The sequence below is a fragment of the Artibeus jamaicensis genome, unplaced genomic scaffold (assembly GCF_021234435.1).
Source record: "Artibeus jamaicensis isolate MK-2021 breed Jamaican fruit bat unplaced genomic scaffold, CSHL_Jam_final contig_64, whole genome shotgun sequence".
In the NCBI taxonomy this organism is placed as follows: domain Eukaryota; kingdom Metazoa; phylum Chordata; class Mammalia; order Chiroptera; family Phyllostomidae; genus Artibeus; species Artibeus jamaicensis.
The window spans coordinates 6,049,606-6,067,837 of NW_026521911.1; the positions used below are offsets into that span (position 1 = coordinate 6,049,606).

Here is an 18,232-nt window from a genome sequence, read left to right on the forward strand (position 1 = left end):
CACACTGTGTTAGCTAAGTTAGCGGAGAGCTCAGATTTGGTGCTCACCTGTGCCTGCCAGGGCTCAACAAAGGACCAGTGGCATCTGCTGGCACTCCTGACCCCAGTGAGCTGCCCTGACCCCTGTGCCTCCAGCCCATACCCTGAAGTTAGTCAATTCAGCCCCTCTGCACAAGTCCCTGGCACTTTTTGAGCTGATGCCCCAGCACTGGAGCTCAGAGTGAGTCTGTGAGTGACTAAGTTCATGCACAGGCCCTTTAAGGGTGCCTGGGATTCCAGCAGCTCTTTTCACAGCCAGCAGTTATGGGGACTTCTCCTCCTGGCTTTGGAACCCTGGGCTGGGGGGTCCCGGTGTGGTTCTGGGATCCCTCACCCCTCAGGGAGGCCCTAGACTGCTGGGATCTCTCTCCCATTTCTTAACCACCACATGTGGTTGTGGGACCAGCCCATTCCGCATCTCCGCCCCTCCTACCAGTCTCGATGTGGCTTCTTCTTTCTGTCCTTAGTTGTAGGAGTTCTGTTCAGCTAGTCTTTGGGTCGTTCTCCAGAGCATGTTAATTCCATGAGAAACCGCCGAACTGACGTCCAAATTGCCTGCGTCATTCTGCATTCCCAGTAGCAGTGGACGAGAGTTCCTGCAGCTCCACACCCTTCACAGCCTTTGGTGTTGGCCATGGTCTGGGTTTTGATCATTCCGATAGGTGAACCTCTTTACTTTGGTTAGCGTCTCCCTGATGACACGTGATGGCGGAGCATCTTTTCATGTCCTTCTTTGCTTTCTGTACATCTTCTTTGGTCAGATGTCTGTGAAAATGTTTTTTTTAACCAAGTTGTTTTTTTCTTACTGTTGAATTTTAAGAATGCTTTGTATGTTTTGGATAATAGTCCTTTATCAAATGAGTCTTTTGCAAATATTTTCTCCCAGTCTCTGGCTCGTCTTCTGGTCCTCTTGGTGTGGTCCTTCACAGAGCAGCAGTTTTTAATTTTAATAACCTTCGGCTTACCAGTTATTTCTGCCACGTACCATTTCTGTTGCATCTAAAATGGCATCAGCGTATCCAAGGTCACTCAGGATTTTCCCTGTGTTTTCTTCTAGGATTTTCACAGTGATGTTTTCTGTTTAGCACTTGGATCCATTTTGAGTTTATTTTTGTGATGGGGGTAAGGTCTGGGGTCTCGATTCAGTTTTTCGCATGTGGATGCCGGTTGTTCCGGCGCCATTAGCTGCCCAGACCGTCCTGGCCCCGTTCTGTCACCTTTGCTCCTGTGTGAGGGTGCAGTTGACAGTGTTCGTGTGAGTCCTTTTCTGGAGTCTCTGTTCTGTTCCCCTGGTTCATTCAGATACTCTTTTGCTAATGCCACACTTAGAGATCTTTAATAAAACCCACCATGTAGGTGAGTTTTGCTTTGGGCCCATGGTATGACCTGAAGTCGGTTTTGTTCTTGCTGAGCTTTGGGTGCAGTGGGAGGGGCTGGGTCGCTGGGACCTGCTCATGGGTCGCTGCTGTGCTTCTCAAACTGCCTGCTGAAGAACTAGCTTTGTTTATTTATTTTTAATTTCCAGTCTCTGCAGACCATTACTTTTGAAAAAGGTAACAAAATGACTTAGGAAAAGCGTCCTGTGCTTATGTGGTCCTAGCATTGTCAAGGCGCAAGTTTCTAAACGCTCGATTTCTGAACTCACCTTGCAGCAGACTGCTTCATGGAGCGCAGTTCGGTAGCTCTGCTCTGCACAGTGGGCTCAGGTCTGATCTGTCTGCCCAGACTCCTCATTAGAACAGGCGCTGAGCTGGGGCCTGGGCACCTGACTGGCAGGGAACGTGGGTGTCGGGAGGGGCTCCTTCCCATCACCCGTGAGGGCAGACCTCTGTCACTGGGAGCTGGCGTACCCGTACAGAGCCCTCTTCTCTCAGCATCTTCTTCACACTGACCCCGCCTCCCTCATTTAAAGGGAGGGGGACAGCTCGGGGCGGGCTTAGGCACAGTGGCAGGGGCACTGAGGAGGAGTTTAAGAGCAGACTTTGCGGGCTGAGGTTGGAGCAGGGTCTGCTGCTCTCAGTGGGTGTGAACACCGTTTGCTGGGGAAGCAGGGCAGAGGGTGTGAGTGGCTGGCGATGGTGTTGGCAGGGACTCTGGAGCATCCCAAGTTCCAGCCTTAGGACTGTGGCCCCACAGGAGGTAGGACATTTGAGTCGTGAAGTCACGGGCTGTCAGAAGTGGAAGGGACATCAGGGGTCGCCTCATTATTCAAGCCGAGTTGTTCACCTGCTCCTCCTCCCCTGCCCCTGCCCAGACTGAAGCTGCGAGGGTTTCTGCTGCCTCTGCTGGAGGCTCTGGGTTGCCCGCGGCATGGGTGAGTATAGGCCCCTTGGGTGCCCTTGCTTACCCTGGTGCTCCTGCTTTGTTTCGAAGCTTCAGACACTGTGTGCTCCGCTTGACCGAGAACAACTCACAGCCCTTGATGACCAAGCTGCAGTGGCTCTTCGCCTTCCTGGAGCACAGCCAGGTGAGTGCAGGTGCAGTTGGGGCGTGATGGAGAGGCGGCTTCCGTCTGACATCCTTCCCTTCCCCAGGGTCTGCCTGCAGTTGGCTGTCATGCCCCACTTCCTGGTGTAAGAGCCCCAGTCCGGGCTGGCCTGGGTTCATGGCCAAGGGCCATGGAGCCAATTCAGTACTCTTACCTGACGGTGCCTCCTTTAAGTCCTCTCGTGTGCTGTGATGCCCACTAGCACAGTCACCCACCGCGCAGTCTCTCATCCGCGATTTGGCCCGTTGCTTTAGGTGTTGCTGTCATCTGCCGTCATTTTTTATCATTCCCATTGCTAGGTACCCTGAGGGCCATGTTTGTTTTGTCCACAGTCTCTGCCCTCATGGAACCTAAAGCCCTTGGCCAGGCCCTATGAGGGGGCGCGGAGACGAGCAAGCCACAGGGCCTCCCTCATAGTCAGGGGGCGGGGGAGAGGAACCTGCAGATGACAGTTGTCATCTCGGACAGGAGGGGTTGCGGCCCGTTGTGCACATGCGAGGGAGGGTGAGGTTGGTTGTGCTGGGGAAGGGGGGTGACGTCACGGAACAGGTGCACCTGAGACTTGGATTGCAGCTCAGCTTTTGGTGAGGGAGGAGGGTGTGCTGGGCAGAGGGAATGGCAGCGAGCAGCCACCTGGAGAGAAAGGACATGGTGTGTCCCGGAAGAGCAGATGCCTAGCGGGTTGTTCATCTCTGTGACCCCGATGCCCGCCACAGGCTGCGTGGGTTTGGGGGGATGGGATGGGTCGGGGATGACTAGGGGAGGGAGGACTGTAGTGAGGAGGCTGGAAAGTTCGGGGCCCAGAATCCCCTGGTAGGTCTGCAGGCCCAGCATGCCGCAGGGCCGGCTGGGGAGCAGCCGCCTGCTCCTGACCCCTCCTGACCCCACCCTCCCCTGCCTTGGTCCTAGCGGCCTGCCATTTCTCCAGAGAACTTCCTTTCCGCATCCTGGACACCCTGGTTCAGCCCTGGCACCCAGCAGGACTGCTCGGAGTACCTCAAGTACCTGCTGGATAGGTAAGGGAGGCCAGGCCCTGGGGCACGCCCCACCCCTTCACGCCGTCTTGCCCCCTGACTTGAAATGGGGGTGCTGCAGTGCACTCGTGGGAGGTTCGGAGAAGTGTGCTGTGAGTGTGCGGGCTGAGTGTGAGGGAAGCTTGGGAGATGCTGCCCTGCACCATGACCCGGGAGTGGTAGGGGTGTGTGTACAACACTGCGCTTACCCGAGTGCGTGTGTGTATTTTTGTCACAGGTCTGGGGGCACCTGCACGTAGATACATATGTAGCAGGTTCGTGTGCCTGTATGCAGTAAACGTGTAACGTGTGTGCCTGGCTTGTGAGTGCATGGATGCTATTTTGCACATGTACGTGTATTCCCTGTGCAGACTCCCGCATGTGTATGTGTCTGATTGTGCGGCCAGCTGAGTGAGGTCGACGGCATGAGTCCGGCCAGTGTGCTGGGGATGCACCTGTGTGTGTACGAAGCCTCCCTGCTCCCTGCTCCAGGCTGCATGAGGAGGAGAAAACGGGGACCAGGATCTGCCAGAAGCTCAAGCAGTCCAGCTCGCCATCCCCGCCTGAGGAGCCCCCGGGCCCCAGTGTGACCTCTGTGGAGAAGATGTTCGGGGGCAAGATCGTGACTCGGATTCGCTGTCTCCGCTGCCTCAACGTCTCCTCCAGGGAGGAGGCCTTCACGGACCTCTCGCTGGCCTTTCCCCCACCTGGGCGCTGTCGCTGCCGCCGCCTGGGCTCAGTGATGCTCCCTGCCGAGGGTGTCAGAGCCCCAGAGCCTGCCCTGCCATCCCCGGCCCAGGTCCACAGCAGGGCGGGTCCTCAGAGGCAGAGGAAACACTGCATCACCGTGGGTGTGCCCCCAGCGGTCCTAGACGTCCAGGGCCTGGGCCCCCGGGGACCTGGGGGGCAGGGCGGGCAAGAGGAGGAGGTGGAGAAAGAGGAGGAAGAGGAGGAGGAGAGAGGAAAGGAGGAAGAAGACAGGACCAGAGAGAAGGAGGAAGACAGGACCAGAGAGGAGGAGGAAGAGAAGGAGAAAGAAGTAGAGGAGGAGAAGAAGGTGAAGGAAGAGGAGGACAAGGCCAAAGAGAAGGAGGACAGCCTGGGCCCAGGGACCCTCAGGGCTGTCCCCTCTGGGGAGGGCTCCCGCTCTGTCCTGGACCTGGTCAACTACTTCCTGTCCCCCGAGAGGCTGACGGCAGAGAACCGCTACCACTGCGAGTCCTGCGCCTCGCTGCAGGAGGCCGAGAGGGCGGTGGAGCTGAGCCAGGGCCCGCGCTACCTCATCCTGACTCTGCTGCGCTTCTCCTTCGACCTGCGCACCATGCGGCGCCGCAAGATCCTGGACGACGTCGCCATCCCCCTGCTGCTCCGCCTGCCGCTGGCGGGGGGCCGGACCCAGGCCTACGACCTGTGCAGTGTTGTGGTACACTCTGGAGTGTCCTCGGAGAGCGGTCACTACTACTGCTATGCCCGAGAGGGCACTGCCCGCCCGGCCCCTTCCCTGGGAGTGGCCGACAGGCCCGAGCCTGAGCACCAGTGGTACCTGTTCAACGACACCCGGGTGTCCTTCTCCTCCTTCGAGTCTGTCAGCAACGTCACTTCCTTTTTCCCCAAGGACACGGCCTATGTGCTCTTTTACCAGCAGCGGCTTGGGGAGGGACCCGAGGCTGAGCTGGCCTCTCCGAGAGTCCGGACAGAGCCCACCCTCCACAAAGACCTGATGGAAGCCATTTCCAAAGACAACATCCTTTTCCTGCAGGTGAGCGGGCCTGTCGGGACCGCTGGGCTGAGCTCCTGGGTGAGGGGCTTCCCAATACCACCCCGGCTCAGAGGAGCTGTTGCTCCTCTCGGAGACTCTTCCTTTTTCCTTTGGTCCATTCATTTACCGCTTAGTGCTGGGGTACGTTGGTGGACCAGATATGGCCCCTTATTTCAGAGCATCAGACGCTGAGTAAGCACCAGTTTTCGTGTGTGCTGAAGGAGCAGCGTGGGGTTCAGCGGGTGCCTCTGGGGCATCCCGGGGACCTCTCTACCCAGTCAGCCTCCTCTGTCACTGCACCGGTGACTAGAGTCCAACTCGTTCTTACCGGTGCCACATGGGCCTCACGATTGCCTCGAAGGGCTGAATGTAACTTTAGGACTGTATAAATGTAACTGCTCCTTCACAGTTAACCGAGAGCTTGGCACTGCCACCGGGTTGAAGCAAGGTGCCAGGCTGGATAAAAGAAGGCGGAGGGCTGGATTTGGCCTGTGGGCCTTGTGTTTGCCACCTGTGCTCTAGTCTTGAGTGTTAAGAATGGTGTCAAAATACTTAGCAACTGGAATAGCAAGGGCTCTGACCAGTGAGAGGGGCAGCGGCCACCAACAGCTGCAGTGGCCACGCCAGGACCTCTGAACAGCAGCACCTGGAGTCAGTGGTCACGTGGGAAAGGCAGCACTGGTGGGGGTGGGGTAGGTCCCTGGGTCTGGTGCCAGGAAGCCCTTGGGAAGGTCTCTGTGTGGTGGGACTGACCCTTGAAGTCCCTGGACCTCCTGCTTCCTGGGGTTACATCAAGCCCTCATTGGTTAGCAGTCTAGTGTGAATGAGTTCCTCTCTTCCGAAGGGCTGGGTTTTTGCTGAAAGAAGGAAGAATGATTTTGAAGCCCAGACACTAGGGTGGAAGGACTGCTCGGTCCAGCCTGTCTTCCCACTGAGCTGGAACGCCTCCAGGGCAGAAGCAGAAGCTGCGGCTCCGCTGGGCCTGGCCCTGGGGAACAGGACACTCAGCAGTGCATCACTGGATGACGTTGGGGGAGGGAGTGGGGGGAGGACTCTCGCTTCAGAGCTTGCATTTTAAGCTCCCTCCCCACCTCCCCTTGTGTTCCAGGAGCAGGAGAAGGAGGCTCGGAGCAGGGTGGCCTACATCTCTGCGCTCCCCGCGTCTCCGCACTGGGGGAGAGGCTTTGACGAGGACAAGGATGAGGATGAAGGCTCTCCAGGGGGCTGCAATGCTGCCGGCGGCAATGGCGGAGACTTCCACAGACTGGTCTTCTAATGTGAACCCTTCCCTGTAGGAACAGGACCTGCGGGCGTGCCACAGCCAGCCTCAGGGGAGGCCTTGACCCCGGTCTTCTGGGAGCCAGGTGGGGGCCCAGGTCCCAGGCAGAGGAGCTCTGCCAGGCGGGGTTTGAGGGAGGCTGTGGAGGCAGGTGCCTACCTGAAGGCAGGTCCTTCTGAGGGCAAGAGAGGTGGAGGGGGGGGCTTCCGGGGCACTGGTCCTCAGCCTGAAGGATACACAGAGACCCAGATGTGGCAGTGAGGGCCAACGCCTTACCCTTGGCCTCAGGCCCAGACACTGGGTACGACCCCGTTAGGATTTTACCAAGTGTCCTGGTCAACTCAAAGCACCTTAGATGGACACTGTAGCTTGTCCCCTGCAGACTGCCAACAGGGCTGAACGTCACAGCTCTTGAGTTTCGCCATCAAGAGCATTGCCCTTCCACTCCTTTTAGACAATCCTGTTGCTCTACCGTGTGAAAAAGCAGAGCGGGAGCCATGCCCTTGCACCGAGAGAGGGGCTTCCGAGGTAACGCAGTGCCTGCCCATCTGTCCCTTTCCTGAGAGGCACGCAGGTGCCTCAGACTGTCTGCTCCTGACACGCAGCAATGCGTAAGGGTGGGGACAGCCCTCTCACAGCGGGAGACCCTTCGCCCTGCTAGCCTGCCTCAGTGCCTGAGATGCCACAATGTGCATCCTCCGTCTAGTTGAGATGGAGAAGCCTTACTCTCCTGCAGACATGTCTGCTTCTCATGGAGCCAGTCTGGCCCGAGGAAAGCTGCCAGCTCAGGTCCATCTGCCAGCCAGGACGGCAGCTGCCTGGGGGCTGGTGGAGGGGGGTTGGTGCAGAGGAGATGCTGCCCTCACGCCGCTATTCCCCTTCTGAATGTAGCAAAGAGGCCCAGAGTCTCAAACGGGAATAAAAATAGGTTCTCCGAAGCCTCTGAAGCTGTTGTTCTTCCCACCCAGTGGCTGTGCTGTCTGCTGCACCCTGGTGTGCGCAGGCAGGAAGGGAGGTGTGCCCCCTGCTCCGCTGACTCGTGCAATGCACATGCCATGGGAGGTGAGAGCACCCGCTCCTACGGTGCTCTGTGAAGCAACGGTGAGGCCTGGGAGGTCGCACAGGGCAGAATCAGAACCAGAGGGGGTACATTTCCCAGAGGCAGGTGCTGGCAGAGAGAAGAAAGAACGCTGTCCTTGTCCTGAGAAGCAGAGAGCCCTTTGCCTTCACAGGGGTGGGTGGGGTGTTGTCAGGGGACTCGCCTGTCAGGAGGGGCTGGGCCCAGTAGCTGGGGATTGTTCGGGCCCCAGGGACTCTGGCCTGACCCTAAGTAGCTACTGCTGCTGCCACGTCTCTCCCTCCTTTCCGCTGAGAACCGAGGGTGGGTGGCCTCTCCTGGGCTGCAGGTGGGAACAGGCCGGGGGAGGGCTGGAGGGACCCCCTTGCCACCAACACTGCCCGTCTGCTTGAGAGAGAGGAGGTGGAAAGTCAGGGACAGACTCGGTGGCCAGGGCTTGGCTTCAGAGGCCGCCTGCCTGTGTTGTGGGTGGAGTTAAGTTTAGGCCCAAATGTCATGGACCCTCAAATACTAGATCCCAGGCTCCAGCAAAAGTGGGCCGATAGCCTGTCAGCCACCAAGTCACACTCAGGTTCATTTTTCAGTGCCAGCCCAGGGCGCCTGCTAAGAAAGGTGCACTGGCAGGTGTTACTACAGTTTCCATTTCACACATCGGGGTACAGAGTCTGAGGTGAGGAGGGTCCATTCTTGTTTCCAGCCGAGGAGAGCACCCAGGTATTTTCTATCAAAATGAGTGTGGAGCTGACCAGCAGAGACACAATGTCCTCATCAGGAATGCGTCCCCCAGACAGACTCCGTCCCCCAGACAGACTCCGCAGCGGCCACTGAGGTCGTGTCTAACGGACTTTATTGTTGTCCTGCTCCAATGCCACTGTGAAGAGGGGCCTGTCGGTGCCCGGCCACGCCGCGCGTCACCCCAGCACCAACAGGACCCCTGTGAGCGCGTGCCCACCCGCCCCAGACCTACCCACAGGATAAATACGTGTTACAAATTTTTAAAAAGAAAATAATAAATTAATAACTTAAATGATTAGGCACCAACAGTGATTTGAAAAATTAAATGTCAATTTTAAATGGTGGTAACAGGGCAAGAACCCAACACTGAACTTCTCCTGGCCCATTTCCTGTTTCCTGACCAATAGCAGTAACTTCGTGTAAATGATACTAATTTTCAAGACACAGGTAACCAACACACACACAAGAACACACACCACCAACTATCACATGACAGCCAGCATCTCCAGCGGGACGCACATTCCTCCCTCGGGTGGCCTCTCTGGCCCCAGGCCCCAAGGGCTCATCGTCCCAGCACCACGGCCCCGAGGGAGGGGCTGTAGCGCTCACGGGGCAGCCTTGTCCCCCCCATGTTGCAGACGAGGACGGAGGGGCCACTCCCTCCTGTGCTACACTTGGCTTCCGGAGCCCTGTTACTCACAGGGTGTAGGTCAGGGGTGGGCTGGTTGTCCACGAGTGGCCTGAGGCCTTAGCCCCGTGGCAGGTTGAGTTGAGCCCCTGCTCCCGTCACTTCGGAGTGGTTGTGCTCCTGCCCTATGAACGGGGCAGAGGTGAACGGTTTAAATGTGGAGGTTACCAAACTTAATCCGGGGAGGGGACCAGGTTCACTGGCTGCCCACCCCTGGTGATCCAGACGCTGAAGAGAGGTCACAGAGCAGGGACTTCTCCCTTAAAACAGTGGAGCCGCGCCACATGGGGGGGGCCTCAGACACTCCCCACCTGTCTACCTGCTCCGGTCACAGGCGGGCACACCGAGGTGCGCAGGAGCCCGTCTCCCTGCAGCGCTCGCTCCTCCTCTCGCTGCCCCTGCTCTGCTCTCTGAGCCTTGCAGACGTGGGGCTGGGTGTGGGCAAGGATGGCTGCTGCCGGGGGGAGCCCCGGGCAGGATGAGCCCTGGGCTAATTGCTGGGCAAGCGTCCCCAGTCTTGCCGGGCCGCCGGGAAAGGTGGACTTTGCCGCACTGACAGGCCAAGGGTCAGTTTTTAAAACTGACAGGTATGAACTACACACTGGGCTGGGGCTGTGAGCCAGTGCCCTCCTGACGTGTGCTTCCTCCTGTCTCTGTCTCGGCCCCTGCCTCTGCCCTAAGAGTCTGGGAGTTCCAGGAACCAAGAAGTGGAGGGAGGTCTCCTTGCAGGTTAGATCTGAACACAGTCGCTGAAGACTCCAACCACTTTAATCCACACCAGGGCACATTCAGAAAATGCTGACACGCGGGCACCCAGTGGTCAGCAAAGGAGGCTGTTGGGGCCGGGACCGAGGGCATCAACACCTGGGCCCATCAGTGACCTGCTGGGGGCTCAGAGGTGGCCGCTGAAAGCTCTGCCACATGAGACTCTGCATGGGGAATCCTTAAAGGGACACAGGGCTGGGCAGAGTAAACTGGCAAGCCCTGCCCGCTGTGGGCCACTACCACTGTTACCATTTCACCTGTGGGAACACGGAGGCCTGGGCCCACACTCCCCAAGGTCTTCCGTTCCCCAAACTTTCCAAGTCTCTCCTCCCTTCTTCCTCCACTGGACCCAGCGCTGCTATCCTTCCCTGAAAAATCTGGCTCATTTTCTTCTAAGACCCATCTCAGGTACCTCCTTTCCCCGGAAGCCCCCTTCTCGGACCCCCGCCCCCTCCCACACCTGCCCTGGCACCTGCAGAAGCAGCCTCGCTTCCTCTGCTCAAGCTCCAGGTACCTCAGAAAGGTTGTGCTCCTGACCTAGAGATGGGGACATCAGCATTTTAAGTCTTTCCCCTGGCCATTACCAACGCCTCGTGTCCTTGTCTGTTTTCTTCCCTGTGACCTTCTCAAGTGCAGGGTTAGTCTGATTGAGTCCTGTGTCCCAGTGCCTAGTCCAGAGCCTGGCCACACCAGCCACTAGTAACTGCTGGTTGAGCTGCTTTGACCTGATACTACGAGGAGGGGCTACTGCTGAGAAAACACTTTTTCCCAGGATGGTGCTTCCCAGGGAATGAATGGTCAGGCCACTGGGCTGGCGAGGGGTGTGCACACCCACAGAAACCAAAGGGGAGCGGTGGCCACACCACTCATTATCGTGGGGAGTGTTTTCTGTTTTGTTTTTTTAAGAGGACAGTCTACTCCACAGCATAGGGTGAAACATTTGGTCTTCCCAGTTCTCTCTGAAGCTCTACAAAATTTGGCCAAGAACTTTCAACATTAAACAATTCAGGTACTCCCCCTCCCCCACACCTGAAGCTGGGGAGGAGCAGGGGTAAAGCCCTACTTCCTGTCCCTGGCAGGGGTGGGCACTGATCTGATGGCCTGTCCCGTCCGAAGCCAGGTGAGACCCCAAACTGGCACGTGGATGCGGGGTTCACCAGAGGGGAGCGGAAACACTGGCCAGGCACTGGGCCGCACCTGGGTCTGCCCTGAGCCTGGGCACCGCCCCGGCCCCACTGCACCAGCTGTCAGCATCCCCGCGTGTCTCCTCCGGGCTGTCCTGCCCTGCTCGCTCCCTGCACTGCTCTCCCTGTTGTCCATCAGGCCTGGGAACTGCCCTTGTCTTGCCACCATGCATCTCGCTCCCAACATGACACAGCACCCCTCCCAGTTCTGCTCCACCCTGCACGCCCCGCTCCCGCACTGCCTCCACCAGGCCCATAGGGTGTATCCCCACTCGCCACGCTGGCCCCATGGCCTCAACCCCTGCCTCTCACCCATCTGATACCTGCGCCTCCCGCTGCTGCACCGCCCTGTGCCTCTGCCCAGCCCGCTCCTGCCCCACGGTCGCCCTCTCCCACATCCTGCATCACCTCCTGTGCCCTCATGCTCCCTCCACCCCGCACCCCGCATTGCTTCCTCAGCCCCACCGGCCTCCGGGCCCAGCCTTGTCTGAGCCTTCTCCAACCATCCCCGTAGGTGGTGGGAACTCAGAGTCTTGGGGAAGCAGCAGAGTGGGCCTGTGGCTCCACGGTCCGGGCCGACTCCGCAGTGCCCTTCTCTCCCATCTCCTGGGCTCCGAGCCCTCTCCTGGTTCTCGGTTCCTCATCCTTCGCGTTCCTGTCCTTTCGTCCTCACCCTTCTGCCTCTCCCACCCTGCAACAGCGGCGCTGCCACTTGGCTGAAAGGGGGGGACCACTGCAGGTGCCAGCTACCTTCTGCACCTGGGGATGTAATTATTTTGTCCCTCAAGACCACCTCTAACCTTCCTTCTTGACTCCATTGGTGGCCTTGCCTCTCCTGGGCTGAGACAGACAGGGACGAAGGCCATGCCCACTGCTGGTCCTTATCTTCCTGGTCAGTGAGACTGCGGGCTTCTTGCGGGACTGAAGGAGGCAGCCCCGGGGCTCTGGGCTGTGACCGAGCGAGGCATGGAATCTGGCTCGGAGCCCCAGCCTTCCCTCCATACGTCTATGGATAGACTCAGCTCTAAAGGGCTAGAAGAGGCTGAAGGGTGATTTTTGGCAATAGCTCTAAGGTGAATAGAGGCATGGCCATTACTAATAAAAATCAAAGGTGGGCCCCCAGTGGGCAGAGGAAGTGCCTGGATCAGGCCCTCGCCTCCCAGGGAAAGGGTTCAGGGTCCCTGATGTCAAGTGTGTTGAAGGCCAGAGTGGCAGAGTGGGGGTGGGGTGGGAGGGGAGACAGGGAGGAGCCAGCTCTGGTGCCGCAGGCTCCTCTCCAGGCTCGGTGGCTTGGTCACAGCTTGGCACCCTTGGAAGGTTCCGAGGACTGCCGCACGTCCGTCCACTCCTGCATGGTGCTCTGCAGGGCCTGGGTCTTCTCCTTGTCCACCTGAACGTAGTCCACCTTCTCGTCGGAAGTGACGGATGACGTGGATGGCTGAGGGACAGAGCGGGGGAGCAGAAGCTGCTGTGAGTCAGCACGAGGTGGGGTGCTGCTGGGTGAGCTCTTCCTGAGGTGTCCACAGGGCCGAGGGGCGGGCCTCTGCCTGCCGCTTTGACTGGCCTTAGGGATCTGTCTGCTTTTTCTGAAAGTGGCTTTGGAGCCTCAAGTCCACACTGCATGAGCCCCCTATTTGCTACAATAGCTCCTCCAGGAGAAGGAAGTGGCTGGGTGCCAACAAGCACCAGCCACTGAGCTGTGTGTGTGTAACCCCCAGAGAGTGCTCTAGGCCACCCGAGGGGCACCTGTGCGGAGGCAGAACACGTGCCCTGCTGCCCGGACTGGACAGTGATGCGTATTTCCTGTGGAGAGCTTTTGTAGGCCTGAAAATCCCTTCAGAAAACCCCTGTGCAAAAGCGGGGCTCTAGGACCCACCCAGACAGTGAGTTCTCCTCAGAAAGAGACCAGGACCTGCACACAGGAGTCCCGAGTCTTGGCTCTGTCACCGATTGATTCTGGAACCCTCAGCAGGTTGTGTCTGCAGGTGTGCTCTCGTCTGCCCATCTGCACAGCGAGGTGGGGGGGCCCGGCTGGGGGAGCCCCTCAGACCCAGGACACCTGTGCACTGAAGGGTGGCGGTGGATGGGAGCCTTGTAAGACCCAGACGAGAGCACAGTCAAGCAGCGAGACACGGAGGGAAGGCACCCTCCGCCAGGGCCCGGAGAAGTCTGACCCCCCACCCCTCACGTCGCCCCCCAGGCACCTTGCGGTGGGGGCTTGGGGAGCTTGGCTGGAAGTCCAGGGCCAGGTAATCGACGCTGCCGGTGCTCTTCTTGGGGGCTGGACTGCTGGTGCCACTGGGAATGGGCGACGCAGACACTGGGTTTTGCTGTATCACAAGGAGGAAAAAACTGTGAGTTTAGGGACTAGACCAACCCTCCACCCAGACACTTGGAGTCTGTGCCAGCACTTTTTATGTTCTCATTTAAACCCTTACAACAATCCTGTGCTGTAGGCATTGTTACCATTGTTATTTTTTAAAACAAAGATAAAACTGGTTCAGAGGCGTGAAGGGATTGCCCGGGGCTGTGTGGCTACTGAGCAGAGACAGGACCCAGGACTGCCCTCCCACTCCCAAACCGGTGCTGACCCCGCTGTACCACAGCCTGCCCTCCTGGGACATCAGGCGGAACCCCATCTACAGTCTCCCCAGGAGACCTGGCCTCTGCTCGCTGGCCCCCGAGAAGGGAGCATGTTTCTCTCATGCACTGGCTGTTGGAGTCTTCCTGTGCACTGAATCTGCTTCTCTGAAACTCCCTCCCACGGCCTAGAGTGGGGGAGTCACCCTGCAGCAGCCTGTTCCCTGCAGCCCCAGCTCTGCAGAGATCTGAGCAGAGTGGCCTCATGCCCAGGCTGCACACAGCCCGGCCCCCTTGGCAGCTCCGGACACGGCACGCACTTGACCCTGCCTCCACCCCAGTGCCCATGCGAACTCGCCCAGGACTTTCCTGCGCTCAGTCTGACAATAAAGGCAGCAGTGCTGTGCTGTGTTTGGCTGCTTTATTGGTTGGTTGGTTTGCCCTCTTGATGTGCAGTAACTACCATGTGCTGGGCAGCTGTTCCCTTTTCAATGAGGATCTCGGGGGCTAACCTGCCACGAGTGGCCTGTGTTTAAGGCCCCGCTGTGGCCTTCACCACAGCAGGTCATTGCGTTTGAGCTTCCCACCTGCGGAGGACTCAGTGAAGACACCCGCACACGTGCTTATAGTCACGGGCATGGAAGGGTAAGGAAATGGAGGGGAGATTTTTAACAGGATAGAGGAAGGGACTAACTCTGAAGGGTACACTTGTCACTAAGGACTATTCTGAGATACTGGTCTAATCGTCTGGCCTGCTAATAACTGTTTTGGAGCTCCCTCCCACCCACAGGAAAAGCCCAGACTTCCCAAGACAGCATGTGCGGCCCTTCACGATTTGGCCCCAGTCCTGTCTCCACCTGCCTGCCCCGCCTCTGGCCACAGTTAACCATGTTAACTGGGTCCCATCCCCACACACTTCTCCATGCCCCGTCCCCACACACACGGCCACCTCCACCTCAGTACCTCTGCTTTCCCCAGCCTGGTAGGCCACCTGTCCTGCAGGTGCATCCCCCCAGTGTCCTCTCAGGGGCACTGACCATGCCACCCCTGCAACAGTCACAAGAAAGGCAGGCCTTCTCTGCCTCTTATGACGGCGGCCTCTTTGAGGGTGGGGACCTTGTCTTCATTGCCTCTAATGGGAAGTGCTCACCACACATGTGACTCAAGGAGGACACAAGCAGCAAACAAAATAACAAACGACATCGGAACCCCTGGGCCGAGGAGAGTGAGCCACGCTGGGAAGTGGGGACATGAGTGTTTGATCCGGGGACTCAGATGGAAGTCGCGGCTGCAGGTCTGGGGCACTCACCATAGGGACGTAGTTCTCTTCACTGTCTCCTGAGTCCGTGCTGGTGATGCTCTGTGTGGAGATGGGGCGGCAGTACTGGGAAGAGCTGGGATTGAAGGTGTGGCTGTTGGGGAGGGGAGACAAAGACTAAGCCCTGGGGAAGCTTCCAGCCTCCCCTGGGGCCCCCAACCCGCACATACCCAGACTTCTGCCCTCAGAGCTCCACACTTTATCATCAGAGGAAGCTCTGATGCACTGCGGATACAATTTTTCCCACTTTCAGATGAGAAAGGCACCCCCCAAGGGATCTATGGACTGGTCAGCCCCTGACAACGTTATCACCTGGATGCAGCCTTCCTGACGCACAGCCTGGCCTCCAGTCCCTTCGCCAGCCCTAATGGCTCTGTTTGCAGCTCCCACTTCCAAAAAGACACTCACATGGCCCTAGACCAAGACTTGGTGACCGGGGATTTGAAGGGGAGCTCGTCAATGACGGTGTTGTTTCTCAGGTCGAGTGGTGTTGGCTTTGCTGGAACAGGAATGGAAAGTGGAGTTGCCAGCCATTAATGTCACACACACATACTTATAACACAGGTATATTTATAAATGCCTTCACATTCATCCGGTTTCACAGGGGGAAACTGAGTCTTAGCATGTTTACGTAACCTTTGCCCACACTGATAGGCCTTTAAGACATATCTTCAGATTTCAGATTACATATTCTTTGCATCGCCTACATGGTAATCGTATTTTCAGAGTCAAAGTGAGGACAGAGTCTGACAACAGAGTGTTCTCCTCAGGTTTGTGACTATATAGGAAAACAAGAGATGACATTTGAATTGGAAAATGCCACCATGGCTACTTTCTACTGCTCTTGGACCAGGGCTCTGGAACCCAAAGTGGAGGGAGGCAAAGGCCACAAGACTGTGTTGGCTTCCATCCAAATGCTAAGACTTGAATTCCCTGTTGGCCAAACCAGTTGGGCTTATCTCTGCCAAAGGTCACTCTACTTCTCCCTTTGAATCCCTGCCACTGGTCCAAGGCCAGTAGTGTGAGGTAGAGACAAGCCTAGACCTTGAACTTGAACTCCCTGGTCTAGATGCTGGGGACACAGATCTAACTTCATTGAACGTTTGCTGTGGACAGAGTCCATGTCCCAGATGCTTTCCTTCTAAACAAACCTGGGAGGCACGAATTACTGTTCCCATTTCACAGATACAAAAACGGAAGCTCCGAGAATTAAAATGATTTGCCCAAAGGCACACCTAGGAAATCCTAGATGAGGATTCCAACCCACACTGGCATGGTTTGAATGCTCAAGCCTTCCTATTACATCATAATGTATCTTTTAATAGACGACTGGGTCAGTTCACCCTACTCTACCCTAGATCTAATACTAACCCTTTCCCCTTGAATAGCACTTTATGTTTTGAAGTACTTCTAGACATATTATCTACGTCCCTCAATTCCTCTGGGAGGTATGTGCTACGTTTCCCATCTCACAAAAGAAGAACCAGGCTCAGAGGCACACGATGATCTGTCTGCACTCACAGGTTAGCAGGTGGCAGAGCGGAAGCCTGCATCTGTTCTGCCCTGACTCCTGCACTCATCTGCCCATCGGGCTCCTCCAGTGTCCAGTCCCTAAGGTGCTAGACCACTGGGGTGAATTCGGAGGGTTTATGTATGTGGGTGTGTGACTTCGGAGTGGTTTAGGCCCCAGAGGCTACCCCTTCCTTGCAAGTAAAGGTTAGCATCCATTTGATTGGTAAATGAATGCAAACAGTCTCTGGCCATTGTCTAGAGATGGGACGATGAAGGGGTGGACTTACCTTTCCGGTCTGGTTTGAGGTTGCGGTTGACAGGGGGCGGCTGGATCTCACTCCCTCGGCTGGGGCCTCGGTGCATAGGAAGGGCTATAGAGGGGTAGCCAAGCGGGTCGAAGTGGTGGGGCCCTGGGCTCATGGGGATGTAGACGCTCTGGGAATTATCACCTGCTCGCTCCAGCAGTGTGGAGGAACCTGGATTCATGGGCACGTAGTTGTCTTCAGAATTGCTGCTATCCGATCGGCCTACAAGTGTTTTCCCTGGCTAGGAAGGAGACAGAAAGAAATACAGCTGTCACTAGCAAGAAGAAAAGAGGGGCGTGGTGAGGATTTACATGCGAGGGAAGAAAAGTCCTGAGTGAGCTGCACTGTGAAGCTACACGGTAGACCCTGGGGATCCCAGTAAGGAAGCAGGGAGACAGGAAGAACGAGGTCTGTGGGTCCCTTCTAGCTTCCATGGCCCCTTGGGACTCAGAACTTTCAATAAATCTTTGGTATGAAATATCATTGGTGGCTGGGCCCATGAGGCTTTCCAGATGCCTAAGGCTGAGGGTAGCACAGGCCAGGGGCTGCAGAGGTTTGGTTTAGGATCCGCCCTCCACCTTCAGGTGTGGACTCACCACTGGGAGGTCAGCGTCTCAGGCCCTAAGCTGGGCAAGGAGCATATTAGAAGCCTTAGCCCTGGCTGGTGAGGCTGGGCCAGTTGTGCTTCCCCATCCAGCCTTTGGTGTGACCGCCAAACTGCAGTCAGAGCTGCCACAGAATGTGCTAAGCAGCAACCCTGAATATAGCCTTCCTTCAACTCTTGCCCTGTGTGTTCAGACCCATAACTAAGCTGCTTCTGGTTCCCTAACTTGCAGTCTTTTCCATGCACCTAAAGTCAGGTTGAGTCTGCTTAGCCGGGTCTGACACCTTGCAGAACTGTGGTCAGCCCTGTCTAGAAGGCAGCCTGGGACTGACCTTGCACTCACTCCAACCATGATTCTGCCACGAGCCTGACTCTGAGCCACCCCTGCCTGCAGCCTCCTGCCACACCACCTCCTCCAGGTGAGGCCTCAGGGGTTAGGATGCTGCCTTAGATCCACCACCCCAGAGCCTGAGTCCTCTGTCTTCGACCCCTCCTGCTCACCCCTGGACTGGCCAGCCTTGTAGTCTAGTGTACTGAAACATACACACTTCCTCCATAGCAGGATACCTGTATCTTACTTTCTAAAAACTCAACCCAGGGTGCTGGACTGAGACAAGAACTAGGCAGGGTCCTAAGAGGGAGATGTTGCCACTCTTTGGGTGACTTTGAACCCATCTGAGCTGGCCGAACCCCACTCACCAGGAAAGAACCGACGCCATCACTCATGGACTCCACAGAGCGGCCCGCACTCTCTCCGCCACGCTGAGGGTACTCGTAGGACTCGCAGGAAGAAGCTACGGCAGGAAGGAGGATCCGGATGCACTCATGGTTGACCTGTGTGCTGATACTCACCCAGACCCTCACCAGTGTTGCTCAGGGCCTTGTT

At 57.2% G+C, this 18,232-nt stretch overlaps 2 protein-coding genes across 5 annotated transcripts in view; one reads left to right on the forward strand and one right to left on the reverse strand.

Moving 5' to 3' along the window:
- Window positions 1-7,756, forward strand: part of USP35 (ubiquitin specific peptidase 35) — a 32,701-nt gene extending 24,945 nt beyond the window's left edge. For 3 of the 4 annotated variants that reach the window (XM_053670830.1, XM_053670831.1, XM_053670832.1), the window contains 3 exons: window positions 2,412-2,505; window positions 3,436-3,542; window positions 4,032-5,490. In XM_053670830.1, coding sequence (XP_053526805.1) covers window positions 2,412-2,505; window positions 3,436-3,542; window positions 4,032-5,490 — 1,660 coding nt within the window. Of the gene's footprint in view, window positions 1-2,411; window positions 2,506-3,435; window positions 3,543-4,031; window positions 5,491-6,406 lie in introns of those variants that run through there. The other variant, XM_037138549.2, reaches the window with a different exon arrangement.
- A 729-nt stretch (window positions 7,757-8,485) lies between these two features.
- GAB2 (GRB2 associated binding protein 2) overlaps window positions 8,486-18,232 on the reverse strand; it is a 179,780-nt gene continuing 170,033 nt past the window's right edge. Inside the window, exons 5-10 of the mRNA XM_037138548.2 lie at window positions 18,046-18,140; window positions 16,725-16,983; window positions 15,334-15,424; window positions 14,917-15,019; window positions 13,232-13,357; window positions 8,486-12,465 (exon numbers count right to left, since the gene is read on the reverse strand). Of these exons, the coding sequence (XP_036994443.2) occupies window positions 12,322-12,465; window positions 13,232-13,357; window positions 14,917-15,019; window positions 15,334-15,424; window positions 16,725-16,983; window positions 18,046-18,140 (818 nt within the window). The 3' untranslated portion in view covers window positions 8,486-12,321. The remainder of the gene's footprint in view (window positions 12,466-13,231; window positions 13,358-14,916; window positions 15,020-15,333; window positions 15,425-16,724; window positions 16,984-18,045; window positions 18,141-18,232) is intronic.